This window comes from Amblyomma mixtum, chromosome 1 (assembly GCF_055824585.1).
Source record: "Amblyomma mixtum isolate Tamu chromosome 1, ASM5582458v1, whole genome shotgun sequence".
NCBI lineage: Eukaryota > Metazoa > Arthropoda > Arachnida > Ixodida > Ixodidae > Amblyomma > Amblyomma mixtum.
In genome coordinates, this window is record NC_143012.1 from 311,251,045 (window position 1) to 311,267,034 (window position 15,990).

Consider the following 15,990-nt stretch of genomic DNA (forward strand, 5'->3'; position numbering starts at 1 on the left):
GGTGTACATGCGCACCATCACCACCATCACCTCTGCGAGGGCCTAGCGAGACCTCCACCCACCCCACCCCTTTTTTTTGTTTCGTGCTGTCGCCACTGGAGCATTCTCATGAAACCACCCTGTGTTGCTAGGTTCCTGTCAAAAAAACAAAGTACGAGGACGGCGCGTTCTCCTATGAATGAAATGCGAACTTGGACGGCGGTAACGCCATACCACAGTCCCTATACGCACGCCTCGGCAAGAGTACTTATCTTCGTCATGGTCAAGACAGTTCCAGACAGTATGTTCGCTCCCTCGCGCCGCTTCTCCGTCGCGAGCATCGAACGAGAGCAGTTCCGTCCGCGCGCCCCCGTCGCTCTAATAATTGCGTCCCGTCTTTATCAGCCTCTCCGAGCGAGAATCGGAGCCGGCACGCGTTTGCGTCAAAACAGGTCGGCACGCGGGGAAGACTGATGGCGTTCGCCCGCCGCCGCACAATGAGCATCGTCGTCGTCGTCGTTTCCGCTCGCCTCGGTGCTGCTTTTCGAACGCGGCACCCGCCGCTTGCTCCGTCCTCTTCGCAGGTTCTTCGCGCCAGCCGCGCAGAAACGCACATATAAATGAGTGCGCGCATCGCCCTTCGCTCGGAAAGCGAAGAACTGAGTGCGGGATGGGAGAAGCGAGGGGGGAACGCGGCGGTGTCTCTCCTGTGCGTCGCGGTTTGTACGCCTACCCGCCGCCGCTGCTCCGAGTGGGAATCGCATTCTTCACGACGCCTCAATGGTGGGAGGAGAAGAGAGGCGATGCGCCGCCGGTTGATGATCGCGTGCGGAAGGATGCGTCTCGCATGACACCATCTATCTCCCCGCCCGCCCGCTGCCGGTTCGATTGCGCTTTATGCGTGGGTGCCCGGGTGTCTTTGTGTGTGCGTAAACGTGCTCATCTGTGCGCTGTTGGACGGTTTCTTTCCCTTTTATACGAGACCTTAGGGTTCCCGTTGACGGGCAATGGAATGTCCCGACGGATATATCCCGTTGAGTAAGATAGCTCGTCTTTCCCTCTTAAACCCCTTCCCACTCGCTTTTACCTTTCTTTTTTGTTCCTGTCTCTTTCCGTGACCAAAAGGGATGTGTAATCATTCGACCCAGCGGCTCGGTGCGAGCGCAACACGGGCCCTGCGGACACTTATATAACGTGTATAGCGGAAAGGCGCAAATAGATTTGCAACTCGATTTGCTCATGTTTTTCTTTTTTCCTTTCACGTCTCGAACAGCATTGGTGTCGTCGCCAAAACGTGGACACCGAACTGCGCTGGCGTGGAATGCATTGGTTCTCTAAATGAATGTGGCCCTTAATCGCGAACTTTGGATGTCTAGGCAGACGCTCGAATGCTAAGTGAGAGAGCATTTGATTAATTGTTTTAAATCAAAGAAGAGCACTCAAGATGAAAAGTGTGTGCTTATTAGATGGCCTCCTCCAGACACTTGCTTCAATACGCAGTCATTCAAAACCTGGATCACCTCGGAATAGTGACACGTAATTTCGCCAGTACGTTCGTTTTTATTTATTTATTTTTTATTTCGGAAAACGGGAGTTAATGATTTTGCTCTCAGTGTACACTGCTGTGACCGCCGAATAAGCCTCAGGTGCTCACTCATAAATTTGCATGAATAGTAAGTGAAACCGTTTCATTTTCTCTGTTATTGACTGTGAATGACGAGGAAATGAATATTGGGGATTGTGGCCTGTTCCGAGGAAAACTGAAGAAATTAAAGCCTGTATATACAACTCTGTTTCCTGTGTCGTCCTCATTTTGGAATTGCCGTAGTTAAAGAGACGAGTATTCTGCCCCGCAGCTAAGTTAACCAGAGTATAGTTGGAAAACTTCCAATATAATGAACAAACTACAGAAACGTCATCAAGGCCACATTTATGGGTCAATTCTTGGCAGGGCTAAGAACGCGTGCCAGCTGAGTGTTGGGGATCTTTGTTGGACATCCTATTATAACCTTCGAAGCAGTGAAAGATCGTTTGCATACTTTTAAATCTGAACTCATACGATATAAATATAAATGCTAATTAAATGTTTCCTTGGAGCCGTTAGCGTTTACAAAAGCCGGAAAAACAACATATGCTCGTGGCTTTCGACTTTATCAAAATGCCCAGATGTATGGAAAGCAGTAACACTGATACCAAGACACCGTCGTTTATGGGATGTGACTTGAGATCTCGGTATTGTTAACTAACGTGCGATCCCAAATTCTACTTAACCAGCAGGGCTTTGATCTTCCTTACTAAGCTGCCGCAACGAAGAGGGATGCGTAAAGAGAACAATTAATAAATGGTTGAAGAGAACATGTATTAAACACATCGGAAAATTATCAGCCTTTTTTCTTCTCTGTGGAGCTCCAGGGCCTGTTGACGAGTCCACTCTTAATATGACTGAATCGAAACTTTCTATTATGGCGGTTTGCAGACGGGACTAAACGTAAACCACATGGCAATCCCAATGTCTTAATGCGCGCGTGTTTCGTAAATCGCCAAATCGTCGGCGGAAGCTACTGTAGTCCTGGACTGGGGAACCCACTCCGCTCCCAATCCGCTCCGGTTTCCTTTTTACAATAAAAGTTTATTCTCTCTCTTTCGCAAAACGGAAATAGCGTTTGAGTATTTTTCGAGCTTAAGCAGGTGATTGGTGGTCACACCTCGCAAAAGAGAGCCGGCAACTTTCCTTTGTTGTGCTTTCGGTTACCCCCAAGTGATCGTTGTCTGTCGCGAAGCGACGTAGCTCAGTTGGTTGTCGGGGCGTTGTTCTTAGAGATGGGCGGTCGCTTTCGTTCTTTTTCCAGAAGGCCCTCGGTGAGCGGCGGACGGAAGGCCCAGCTGCGAGAGGTGCGACTCCAGGACCGGGGCACGCCCGCGCTGCAGCTGCTCACCTCCGAGGGCGTCACACTCGCCGTGGCTCCCGCGAGCAGCCAGGCCGCGTGCGACAGGGGCGGCCCAGCGCCCGAGCAGCGAGACAGCGTGGTAGACATGGTGCCCCAGATAAGCAAGCCTTTCGTCGACCGGAGAGCGCAAGACAAGCTTCTGGACAGGGTTCCCGAGAAGCTGCTCGAGTCCAGGGTAGCCAATGGCGGCGGCAGCAGCATCAACAACAACAATGGCAGCAGCCCCGTCCTGGTGACGCAGCACGGTCGCAGGTCTGACATCACGTCGGCGCTACCCGGCCCCAAAGAGGTGACGCCGGTTCATCTCGCCCTACACCACAGGGGGAACGACCGGAGTCAAGACAGAGGCGACAGTAGCAACGCACAGGACAGGATACACACTGCGCGCTCCGGCGGCAGCCCGAGGTCGCGGGATAAGAAGATGCCGGACGAAAGGTATCCGGAGGTCGCGGAAAGCACTCGATGTTCGCAGCCCGCGAGGAAAAGCCAGGACAAGCTTTTCGATAGGGCTCAAGAGAAAGGACTAGACGTGCGGATCCAGGAGCCCGCTCGAGACGCCGACTTGTTGGAAGGAGGAGCAAACTCGAGCGTCTCGGGGTTCCCGGCTCCGCCGCCGGCTGTGCCTCCCCGCAGGAGCCCATCCGAGCCGAAGCCGCCGCCCCGACCGCCGCCCAAGAGAAGCGCGGGTGCGTCTGCGGCCGCGGCTCCGGACGAGAACGGCGTCGACGACGAATCCGAACTTCAGAGGATCACAGACCGCATCGCCAGTCACGTGACTCTGTCGCGAACGGTAAGACGTCAGATGCGCTGTAAAGTTCACGCACTTGCTTGGCTGACGCTTTCCTCTTTACTAGTATATTTTAGCGTTTCTTTGTAGTCTACCGCCGCCGTTACCTTTCCTGTACGATGGTATTACTTCTCACGTGCAACACTTTTGATTGCTGTTTTAGGCTTTCGCGAACAGTGGAACCATTTAGCTTACCTGCGCCGCTCTGAGAAGTGGCTACGCATGCTCATGGTCCACGTATGCAGCCAGCTGCAGATGACAGCGGCACCAGTTGCGGTATACTATAACGATCTGCTAAAACCTTCGAATATATCACTACGTTCAGCTTGAAGTCACGTTTTGCGTTTTTCTTCTGAGCAAGTTCTCCGAATTTCCACCGGTGGAGGCCGACGGATGACACCGGCCTTGGCTACACTGTATCCGACCACCATGGAAGGTAGCCTGAGTGCACTCGGAAAAAATATGTACTTGAAATTAAGCGTTACACACCACCTGTGTAAAGTGGAATCTATCCTTACATGCGCGTTATGTGTGCGAAGTATTGCGAAACAGCGCTTAGGTAGGATTTTGATTCTGCTTTCGTTGACGTCATGCTCCTCTGTATTTTTTTTCTCAGGACGTATATTAGAGCCCCCTTCAGGGGCCTTACCTGTATCGCGTATGAAGTGAATAATTTATACTATATTTCGTCTCAGAAGTCGTTTGCAACAGTGTGAAAGATAGAGCTCTCTCGTCCAGTCAGGACAAAGGAAGACAACAAATAGTGTCTAAATATCTGAGGAGAGTTGAGACTTTTTTAAACATTTATTGCAGTAATTAAAAAGGTAGTATGTGATAGTGTTTTGAAAATGCAGCGAGCGTTTCAGGCGCTCGTTAAATTAGAGCAGAAAGTCCGCACGAACACAGCACAGCGAGGGCCTGATGTGAAGTGGAGCGCCGCCGTCCATAAACATGGCGTCCGCCTAATTGGCCAAGTCACCTCAGCACCCTCTGGTTCTAGCTCACTATACCCTATGGTCTCCAGCGTACAGCAGCTGGACACTGGTTCTCTCTCCTTCCCATTGATGGAGCCACCAGTCGCGGGGTTTGGGGCACGGAAAAACACATTTTGCAGCGCGCCGTACCGATTGGCTCAGAACGCCGCAGCCTTCACAGCGCTGCAAACAACTTTTTAGATGGACTAATGTCTGCTTTGCTTTGGTTTATGGTGGTTTAACGACCCAAAGTGACTCAGGCCATGAGAGACGCCGTAGCGAAGGACTCCGGAAATTTCGACCACCTGGGCTTTTTTAAGGTTCACTGACATCGCACAATGCACGGGTCTCTAGAATTTCGCCTTCATCAAAATTTGGCCACCGCGGCCGGGATCGAACCCGCGTCTTTCGGCTAAGCAGCCGAGCGGCTTAACCACTGAGCAACCACAGCGGCTAAAGTCTGTTTTCTATCTTCGTCTCTTGCTCAAACTGGTAATGTGCGCTGTTATGCAGGAAGCGGAGTGCCTGTTCCGGAAACTCATTTTCTATAGCTCAAGAACTCCTCTGCATGATGCTTGCATATCGTAAACAGTACATGCATCCATGGCGGGCTTGCAAACCAAAGCAGGTCTCCAGTACTTCGCTCGACCAAGTCCATAGTTTACGTGGCTTTAAAGTTGGCTTTGCCTCAACATGACTGTTTATGTAGAAAAGCCAGCTTACCAGGGGCTCTTGTGTTTAGTGCGTTTGCGCAAAGGGCTTGTTGTTTTTATACATTTGATGTCATATTTTATTCTCACTATATTGGATTCGTTTTCGTTTAATATCTGCATTTCTGCGTCGAAAAACTTCACTCAGAGTAAGTGTACTTAGTACTCTGTGTTGAGCTAACAGAAATTGCGTCGGGATCGCTAGCCACAAAAACAGTGCTGCGGCTCGGCTAAGACTGCTACTTGTTTTTGTTAGCCTGCGACAATATCTCCGTACGCTTTTCACTTAACCACCGTGTGCCTCCTTCATTCGTAGGACGCACCGTGTCCTGGAGACGCGGAACTGCTGCGTCCCGACACCGTCAGGCACGTCGCTGTGAGCGTGAGCGACGTCGGATCCAACGCCCCGGCAGCCCTGCGGCCGGTGTCGTGGACGAGCCTGTGCTCGAGCCCCGAGCTGCCACTGCCTTCGCCGCCTCCGTTCCCGCCGGCGAGCCGCGAGGGAGACCCCTGCTCGCTGCCCGCAGAAGACGACGACGAGCCCCTGCCGCCGCCGCCCGAAGACCTCGAACACGTGGCGCAGCAGCAGCAGCAGCCGGGCTCTGCCGCCGTCCATGAGGGCGACCCCGCGGACCCTAGGTGAGCCCCTCACACCTCCTGATGGGTATCGCGTTAGATAGTACGCACATTTACCTACGCGTGGGTGCTTGAAACGCCTGCATGGGAATCGCATGACAGAGTTTTCTGAATAGCGCGCTTGCATACGGGCTCTAAACATGGGAATTGTGCTAGACATTACGTCATCAACACATTTAGTTGAAGGTCTGCAACCCGATACACACTGCGAAGACCGCATTCCTTTAGCGTACATTATCTTTATGTAAATATATCTGCGTGCGCCATACTTGAACTGTCTATTCGTAAGCGACTTTCTACAAGGAATACCGTCCACTACGCGTTCATCGAAACACCCTTAAATTCGTTTTGGCGCTGTGGAAGTGGTATAAAATGGCGCAGCGCTTTGTTTCTAGCCTATAACGATATAAGGTAAATCCACTCCGCCTGCAGCGAGAACTGACGTGAGGCTTTGAGTATCTGAACTGATTTTCTGTGCAACTTACTCGCATCGCGTTCCTCGCCAGTAGGCTTTATCTACATTTTCACCTCACGAATAATATACACCTACTACGCAGCCTTCATATTCATCACTGTTTCACAATTCTTCTGGCTTCAGTCGTTACAATAACAAATGCCGGCTTGCATAGGGCATTTGGTGGATTCGGGATGCCTAAAAAACGATGACGCGTGTGCTCTCGTTCTGCACGCTTTAAAGCAACGTGAAAAAAGATTGGATGCAGGTTAATTGTAAAGCGCAGTCTAGGCTCCGTTTTTCTATTTTTTTTTCTTCCAACCCCGCGAAGTAAGGGAGGATGAAGAGGCTGCGGAGCCCTATGCAATCTCTCGGGCAATTCGTCTATCTCCCACCGCCAGCGAAGCCTGTTCATCAAGTCGCTTTTCACGTGTGTAGAACGTTGCCCGGGAGGCTGTGTGGCAAGGGTTTTTATACTTTTACTTCTTTTTTTCTTCGCACTGTGATGCTGGACCGGCTAGGTTTTAGTCGACACGCTTGTCCCGTGCGCGTGTTGGATTCAATTTTCTTGCTTCTGTTTCGTTTGCTGGGCTCCCACTTAAATTGAGTTTCCGCGCTAATGGAGACTGCCGCTACGGCTTGCGTGCATATATAATGGTTTCGGCGGACACAGCGGCGCAAGGTTGCGTTTCCCTCCTACAGCTCCGCCTGTCGGCAATTGAGTTTGCCGCCTGCGAGCGTGCGACAAGCTGGGGACCGGCTCTCGGACGAATTTAAACATTCATGGCGTGACAATCTCTATGGCCCAGCCGTGAAGCGGTTCCTGGGCTGACACGCCTCGCACCGCCCTCTACCGAGCGGCATGTGGACGTTCTACCTGCGCTGAAGGAACGGGCGCCGTTCCGGTTAGGGTTCCTGCTTTCTTGGAAGCGCGACGCGCCTGGCAGGCGGCTTTAGCGAGGAAACGCATTAGCTGCCCTCTAAAACACTGTCCTTGTCCAGAAATTTTCTTAGGACAAGAAAAGCAGGCTGCAGACGTTCGCTGCAGACTTCTCCCTTTCCTTTCTTTTTGTTTCCATTAATACTTTGTACTTGAGATTAACAGGGTCCTGAATATTTTTACCCGAACAGCGACCGAAAGGGTCCTAGCCCAGGCAAATTATCGTTTTAGAGATGTAGACTCGGTGCCTGATAACTGCGCTGTCTTGGTCCTGCGAGCGTACCGGTACAGCGTGGAAGCGTCCTGTTCCCGTGATACCTCTTCTGTTGGAATCAGAAAACTTTCGCACTGACGCTTAGCGGTTCTTCTATGTCGTTAGCATGCAAATATCCATGTAGCAGGTCTCTTAAGACGTATTTTTACAGCAAAACTAACACCCTATGAATATGGAGGCGAACCACTCAGGCCACGGAGCAAACGCCGTTCCGCGCGCGCCGATCCTTCTTAGACTAGTTCGCGGCGTCGCCGTAGCGTGGCGTCGATTTCGTGAAAATTGTCAATGCGAGAACCTCGTCGTGGGCAATATATGGTGTATTACACGGGCGTGTTCTTGAATTTTGTTCGATTGACTCCGACTCAATTGATTAGATTGATTGAGTTAGTCTGAGTGTTAGATTGATTGCGTTATAGATTCAATTCATTTCGTTGGTTTCAACATAAAATGAATTAATTTCAAATTAATTGGATCCAATTTCTGGATTGTTATTCAACTTGAACTGAACATGCGTAGAAACTGTTGCAGCGAATTCCGCGAGCAAAAAAACTTGCGTTAAAGAAGCCGCTAAAGACGTAGCTACTTTAACGTATTATTTGCGCTGCGTTAATAAGACAGCAGACTTCAGGAGCTGGGTCTCCCTGGCAAAGGAATATTGCAGTCACACCAAAAGTCGCGAGTTTGATTCCCGGTGGCGGTACTCCAGATTATCGTGCAGGACAACATTACAAAACATCTGTCCTGGCCACGTCTTAAACGCGAAGGTTAGACTGTCCTTACAAGCTGCCACAATTTCTGTCTTCAACACCAGACCTGGTGTAGGTAGTTTTCTTGCTTTCTCGTCCTTACTTCGTGGCCTCTGATAGCTACTCGCGCGGACAAAATTCGATATAACATTCCAGCAAAAAAGAACCATAAAGAGAAGAGCTCACCGTTTTCGTTCGTCTTCACTGAGCATCGTTCTTCTCGCAAGGAGTCTACTGGTTCGGCCGATAAAGAAAGACAGCTGGACAGGTCAAGTGAAAAAGAAGACCGGCACGGCTGATAAAACGCTGCTGCGAAGGTGCGCACTCGGCGAGCAGGGAGCTCTCCTATTCTTTTTCTATTCTCTTAGATTTTTTTTTTTTATTTGGCTCGCCTCTCCAGGAAGGTTCCGCCCACTGAAACTGGCCCGCCGCCATTCCTTCGCTCGCGTTATTTGACTTTGCGCTCGCGTGTAGGCAAACACACGCAGCCCCCGCGGTGGGCGTATAGTACCCGCTATTGGGTAAGTATACAGGCACTCCGGTTGTAATTACCGAAGTACCGGCTGCACGCGCCAGCGCACCGCGTCTGGAAATTGATAAAGGACCGCTCCTCCGTTCGCGCGGCGCCGAGAAAAACGACCCACCGCCACCGCCGCTGCTGGCGCCTTCTCGGGACCGCTGGGAGAATCGTGCTGCCGAGATAGGGCGGCCGCTCCGGATAATGGAAATGCGTGGCGCCCCAAGGCCTTGCTTAGCTAGCTCGGGAGGCCGCTCTGCGTCTGCTGCTTCCCGCTATTGGGTTGTGTTTTCTAGGAGTGCCAGTATGTATAATGCGTGCCTCGCTGTACGCTCCGTTGATTTTTGTAGCGCAACGTAGGAAGCGAAAGATAAAGAAGCCCTTAGGAAGATGAACTCCGGTTGGGGCTGGTGTGTGTTAGCCAGATCGCCCTCGGGTGCGCTGCGAAATCCTTGCGGTATTCATTCCTGCAAGTGCGCGGACTGCCTCTCCGGTTGCTAGATTTAGCGCACGAGAAACTGCGCAAGATGGTCGGGCTGGTTTGCTGAAGAAGCAGCGCCGCACTCTGGACGATAACGAAAAAAGAGTCGAGTGGTGTAATAATAGTGATAACATTTCGCGACAAGAGAAAGAAAGGGAAGAGGAGAGAGAATGTTCCGAATGGGCGCACCGCACTGGGAACGCAAAGGGGAAAGGGGAAGGTGAGGGAATAGCCAAGGACGTCAGTTAAGGACATGCGAATGTCACAACCTGTCGTGCAACCAGGACGACCTGTTATTAAGAGAAGCGCGCTAAAAGGTCAGACCGAACTGGAATTGTGTTTTAGAGTTTGGCGGACAGCAAGAATATTTCGTGAAAGCGAGGTAATAATCTAGTTCATCAGTAGAAATGTCTGCTCTCTGCTCGATCACTTTGTTGTCGGTAAAACAAAGCTTGGGAGAGCTGAGAAGTATGGACACTATTCTAGAGCTCTGCACTCAACTTACAAGCTGTGCGCAGGGCTTTTGCATTCGTGTTCAAATAAACTCGTTCGCATTGAAGGTTTCTTCGCTTTTTCTGTACTCGATCAAGGGTGTTGGCTTGAGACGCACATTCTTTTCTCTTTCTTTTTTTTTGGGTTTGCTATTTTTTAACGTCAGAACGGCGCGTCTCGTTACATCTAATTCTGCTTATTGAGCTTGCCCCCTTTTTCTGGAGAGTATTGCTACTAGTGGAGGAGCATGCTTTCGCGTTTCGTGTGTATCCAGTCCGATCCATTTTTCAGTGCTGAATCCCCACAGCTCACGAAGCACGTAGTTCCCTTCGGTGGCTTATCGTTGGCGCTGCTTTTGCGCGCCATATCATTTCGTATAGTCTCCATTTCCTTGCCCAAGAGGCCATGGAGGCACGGTGACATTTTCGCGGTGGACATATTCCGCAAATTACCAAAGACAAAACTGTCGTGCCTTGTTGTCCTCTTACCGCGACGTCTGGGGAGCAAAACAGTCGTTTTTCATAATCTCACAGTGTCACCAGTGATGAAGTTTCGGGAAGATACTTACGGCGATAACGACATGGCGCATCGTAATTCTGTTAGAAACTTCAAACATCAAAGCCCCCGCGCGCCCTTGGAGTACGAACATCTCACACGGGCGAAGGAGGCGCATGCAATCGACCCTAACCGAACGTCGTTAGGAAGACGGCCTCGAAGAGTTTGGAAACTACAGAGCGAAACTGCCAGGAATGCTCTTTCGTCCGCTATACAACTATAACCTCTTGCGCCGAACCCCAGAGACCCTTCATCTGAGTTCTGCCGTTAGTCACAGCCGTCTTCTTGCGCGCACCCGAAGTGAAAACCGTTCGTTCCCAGAGGAGAAGGGGGGGGAGGCGGCTAAACACTGGAAAGCGTACTGGCGCTCCAAACTGCACCGCAGCCGAGGCGGCGAGCGGCGGCAGTACCGGTGAACGAGAGACTTCAGGATTCCGCGAGCGACGGTGTAAGGAAGAGAGAGAACGAGGGACCGCCGGCGCCGTGATGGATGGCGGCCGCGCCTTGCTTTCGCCTCATTTCTCGGGCGCTCGTTTTAATGCGGTTATCTACCGGAGCGCAGCCAGCCAGAAGGAAACGCGATGAACGGGCCCGGACTCGTCCGCCGCCGCCGCCGCTCTTCCCTCCTACGCTCCCCACAGCGTCCGCCGCTTCCCTAAACTCTGCGCCGTCCGCGTGCTGCCCTCCCCCGGGAATGCTGTATGTGCGCCCACGGAGCGGGATGCTTTTCCACAGATCGTCCCATCGCCGTTGGCGCGGGCTTTTCCTGAGCACAACCTAGCTGTGTATTGAGTACCACTGGAGCTATGCTTGCCTGCATGCCTTCTTAAATTCCTTTGCTACACCGAACCTAAGATTCCTCTGTAATTGTTCCCGATTCTTGGATGCTGTGCCTGCAGTTCCGAATGTGGGCTAAACGGTTTGTCGTTGTTTCCACTTCATTGGGTTAAGGCTGGAAGCCCATGCTTGCGTGGCCACTGGCTATTTTTTGCAATGTTTGCGTGATCGCTGTGGCCCTCCTGCTCATGTTAGAAAACAAGTTTTAGCTCATTATAAAGATAAATTATTTGCTTTTCATTGGTATGCGTCCCTAATACCAATTATTGTAGGTGCGAGTGGAGTGAGGAAGAAACTATGTGCATAAAACGATACTTTTTTTTTTTTTTCAACTTTCCCGATCGCGTGAAGTTTTTCGGAAAAACTACTCCACCAAAAAGAGGGATGCATCCTTAGCGTTTAGATGAAATGTTAATCTCGGTAAATGCCGAGCGGTTTTTGGCTCTAGTGCTTAGTTAGTTAGAACTGGCATTCTAAAGAAGATCAGAAAAATGACAAAATGACGGTTATTATAGGCTCAACAGCTTCAGATTTACTTGACAAAACGGAAGCATATTTTCCATATTTGTGGAACCTTTCGTTACGTGTTCGAAAATTATTTTAGCTGCACTTGGTAGTTCTTTAGTTTTCGCTTTCGCTGTGTGAAGTTAACCGTCACCACGAAAACGCGGCCCATCCCAGACTTGTTCCACTTCACTTGGTCGGCAGCGCCTTCAGTGACGATCACGATTAGCGCAGTGCTAGATCGTTGGGACCTTTGGAAACTGGGCGACAAAAGCCTCGAGAGTTTCGAACATGCCTTCATCTTCTTACGAAGTGCCACAGCATAACGCAGATTGGAAATTTCTCCACTCATAAGAAACGCAGCTTGAGTACGATCTGGGTTTTCCCTTTTAAACGTCTCCTTGAGCAGTCACATCGGTACCGATTTTCCTGTTTTTGCCGATACTTTGTGGAAAGTCACGCAATACTGTTTAGAGGCGTCTGCGGACATGCGGGCTTGATGCTGGTGGCGAAGTTACTTAATTACGTTTGTTTATTTTTCAATTCTCTACATCGCCTGCTAACTCCGATCCATCCATTTTCATACTTGTCATGCCCTCGTCCAAAGCGTGAAGCTTTATATAAACAGCAACTTGTAGTGCCTTATTTAGTGGCTTATTTAATGGAGCTGCTGTCTTCCAAACTTATAAATGGGGAAATGCTGTTTCGTGTACCACCCCACTTAAGAAACAGCTGATATTAATACAAGATAAGTAAGATGTCTATCTCACGCATTTGGGGATATTCTCTGTCTAGGGCGCAGGGCAGTAGCATCTTCAGGGATCTTTCACGTTAAACTGCCACTCCACTCCAGCTCAACTTAGATTTCGCTTGAGAACGCTGGGACGCGTTAACATTGAACAAAAATGTCACACGGCACCACATTTTCCCTGGCATTGTCACTACAGCGACGTGCCGAATTATTAACGCGGGTTTCCGATCCGTGCGTCGTTTAGTTCCCTCTGCCGTATACGCTACTTTCTGACAATTCACCCGGAGCGCCTCTTGAGTGCCCGCGCTTGAGAAATTTAGTATGCCCGGATAAAGCGATTAAATGCGGTGCCGGAGGGGGGCAGCGAATCGTCGCACTCCCCGTCCACGGGTTCAAGTGATCCTGCTCCTCAACGCACAACCATCTTCTCCCGTTTCCCCCCCGGCTTCTCCCCAGGCGCGCGTGTGTGTATCGGTTTCGGGAGGCTGCTTCGGAGGATGCACACGGCCGAGCTGCGCTTTTCGTTGCTCGCCCCGTGATCTTTCCTCTCCCCCCCTCTTCCCTACAGCTCGCCTCTCTGCGGCGCTCCTCTACGGCTCCGCCCGCGCGGCTCTCTTTTCCGCGCGTTCCGCTGATCTGCTCCGGATCGCTGCCGTCTTCTTCCCCTCTTGTCTATAATACGGTTCGTGAGAGGCGTTCGCTTCGAATCTGGCCGTAGTTTTTTAAGAGTCGGTCGCCTGTAAACAGGGCCCGAGTTCGCCGCGCGCTGATACACCCGGTGATGTTGCGGGATGAAACGGGGTTCTCTTTATTTTTATTTTTCTTGGAGTGGCCCCGTCCGTTGCCGAATGTTTTCGCTCGCGCGCGACGTTTTCCGTGTTCCGCGTCAGTGCGGTTTTCCGCCGTTCATCTTTCCGGTCTCAGTAATTTCGAGCTCAGATTTCCTTTTCTTTAATGCATAATGATTTACTGGGTATGGGACTAGATAAATGGAAAGAGAATATTTCGTAGGGATTTTTTTTTTATATTTGACTGAAAGATCCATGGGCCGCCGCGGTGGCTCAGCGGTTATGGTGCTCGGCTGCTGACCCAAAAGACGCGGGTTCGATCCCGGCCGCGGCGGCTAGAATTTCTTTGGAGGAGAAATTCTAGAGGCCCGTGTACTGTGCGATGTCAGTGCACGTTAAAGAACCCCAGGTGGTCGAAATTTCCGGAGCCCTCCACTACGGCGTCTCTCATAGCCTTAGTCGCTTTGGGACGTTAAACCCCATAAACCAAACCAAACCAAACCAAACCGAAAGATCCATGTAAGGTGCTTTCACAGTAGCGGCAATCTTCTACTGTTTATCACTGAAGACTATACGCTGAAAACTATACGCATGCACCGTTTCGCCTGTTTAGAACCGATGCAAATAACGGTGAGGAAGTTTGAGTCGTTTCATAAGCAGTCGCGAGTTGTTGGCGTGGATGCGCTGTCGCCATAGCATACCCTCTCACTGAAGGGAAGCTGTAAAGCTTTTTTGAGAATTCGACGAGCTTCAAGGATTCGAATGTATGAAGCTTGTAGATTAAGCGTGCACATTTGTTTTGATCTAGAATTAAAACCCATGACGTAATCACCGATTAAAGGCGCGACTATCTTCAGGCTTCTTTTCACAGCATCGGAGTAGTACGGAGAAGCTAGCCGATTACGTCATTCTTTGCGAAGGTTCAGACTTCCGCTGCCCTGGCCCATATTCAGCTGTGCGTTGTTCGCTGCCGCCAAACAATGTAACGCAAACATTTCTTCATTGGGAATGTGCCGCAGCTGTAGGTGACGTCATCATCGTGGTCCTTACTCGCCACTAGGCGCTGCAAAGAAGCCTGAACGCCGCAACAGCTCTATTCGGCGATTACGTCAACCTTTTAAACGCTAGAACCAGAAGACTTCGTGTCTACTTGCAGCTTTCACACGCTCGATTCCTTTAATGTCGTCATATTTTAGAACCTCTTCATTTGCCTTTTTTCGAGCATCTTGATTTCTTAAATTATTCTTAAATTTCTTATTCTTAGATTTCTTAAATTTTCCTCTCTCTGCAAACCGTTTTTCCAAAAATACCGATTGGAACCACTTCAAACCAGCGAGAGCAAAAAATCGAAACTTAATTCGTGGCCAGGGATGCTTCGAGTGACGCAGCGATGACGTCACAAACATTTCTAGATAAATACTCCCATGAAAATATTAAACACGCGTGTTTAATTGCTGAAATAGCGACTGAAAATGACGCACCCGTCTTCGAAATGCCAGATGATCTAATACCAGCCTCAAAATTTTTGTGGTGAATCAGAGGGCGGGTGTGAACGTGCGGGAATGTTTGTAGTGTCGAAAATGCAGTTCTGCAACCTTTAAACGGCAACCTTTAAAATCAATTTGTGTCGAAGTGGTGAGTTACATGGCTGCGAAACTTGGTAGCAGTACTCAAGAAGGAGAGAAAACCGTAGTATAAGTTTCATTGCAATATGGTCACCTCGAAAAACCCCTGCAGCTGCCCTTTCAGAAGCGATGCTAGGAGACCTCAAGACGTGCGGTACGGATTTCATCGTGGAAATTAAATGCAGCGCAAAAATTGTGGAAGGCATCGTAAAGTGCCTTGGACGATTCGCACGGTTTTATTGTATGACGTCTACACCGTTCCGCGCAAGTGACGCTACACTTAAATACTCCGCATTGCTTATCCGGAGCAAATGTTCATAGTCATCTAAACTTGAGTTATTGATAGAACCAGGTCAACGCAGCGTATACGCGAATTCGTTTAAATTTCACAGCTGTACAGATTGGAGACAGCAGCTACCAGGGCATCTTAGCCTATCAGCAGCTACCGCACTGCGGCGAACGGAAGGTACTGAAAGGTTTAGTTTAGTTTAGTTTATGGGGTTTAACGTCCCAAAGCGACTGAGGCTATGAGAGACGCCGTAGTGAAGGGCTCCGGAAATTTCGACCACCTGGGGTTCTTTAACGTGCACTGACATCGCACAGTACACGGGCCTCTAGAATTTCTCCTCCAAAGAAATTCCAGCCGCCGCGGCCGGGATCGAACCCGCGTCTTTCGGGTCAGCAGCCGAGCACCATAACCGCTGAGCCACCGCGGCGGCGGTACTGAAAGGTACTGGGACATAGCGAAATAACTTCGACATTTACGGGGAGTGGTTTCATGCTACTCTTTCTTTTCAGTCAATTCAAACTCGTTTGTAACGCATTCCGTGACTTTGAAGCACAAACTGAAGAGCTGCGGGCGATATTTATTACGTTCTTTCCTACAAGAGAGAAATAATAAGGGATTACCGAACCGTTAGCGTCGTGTTTACAATTCGTGCCGCCGCACTGACCCGCAGTGCCTCTCAGGGAAACCCGTCCGTGCCACTGTT

General features: G+C 50.3%; 2 protein-coding genes across 5 annotated transcripts in view; one reads left to right on the forward strand and one right to left on the reverse strand.

Annotated features, from left to right (window-relative positions):
- Shrm (shroom) overlaps positions 1-15,990 on the forward strand; it is a 444,260-nt gene that overhangs the window by 381,296 nt on the left and 46,974 nt on the right. For both annotated transcript variants that reach the window (XM_089566904.1, XM_089566905.1), the window contains 2 exons: positions 2,829-3,717; positions 5,715-6,037. In XM_089566904.1, the coding sequence (XP_089423030.1) occupies positions 2,829-3,717; positions 5,715-6,037 (1,212 nt within the window). The remainder of the gene's footprint in view (positions 1-2,828; positions 3,718-5,714; positions 6,038-15,990) is intronic.
- The window catches only part of LOC149372430 (uncharacterized), a 276,300-nt gene that overhangs the window by 194,908 nt on the left and 65,402 nt on the right, over positions 1-15,990 (reverse strand). The window lies entirely within an intron of this gene.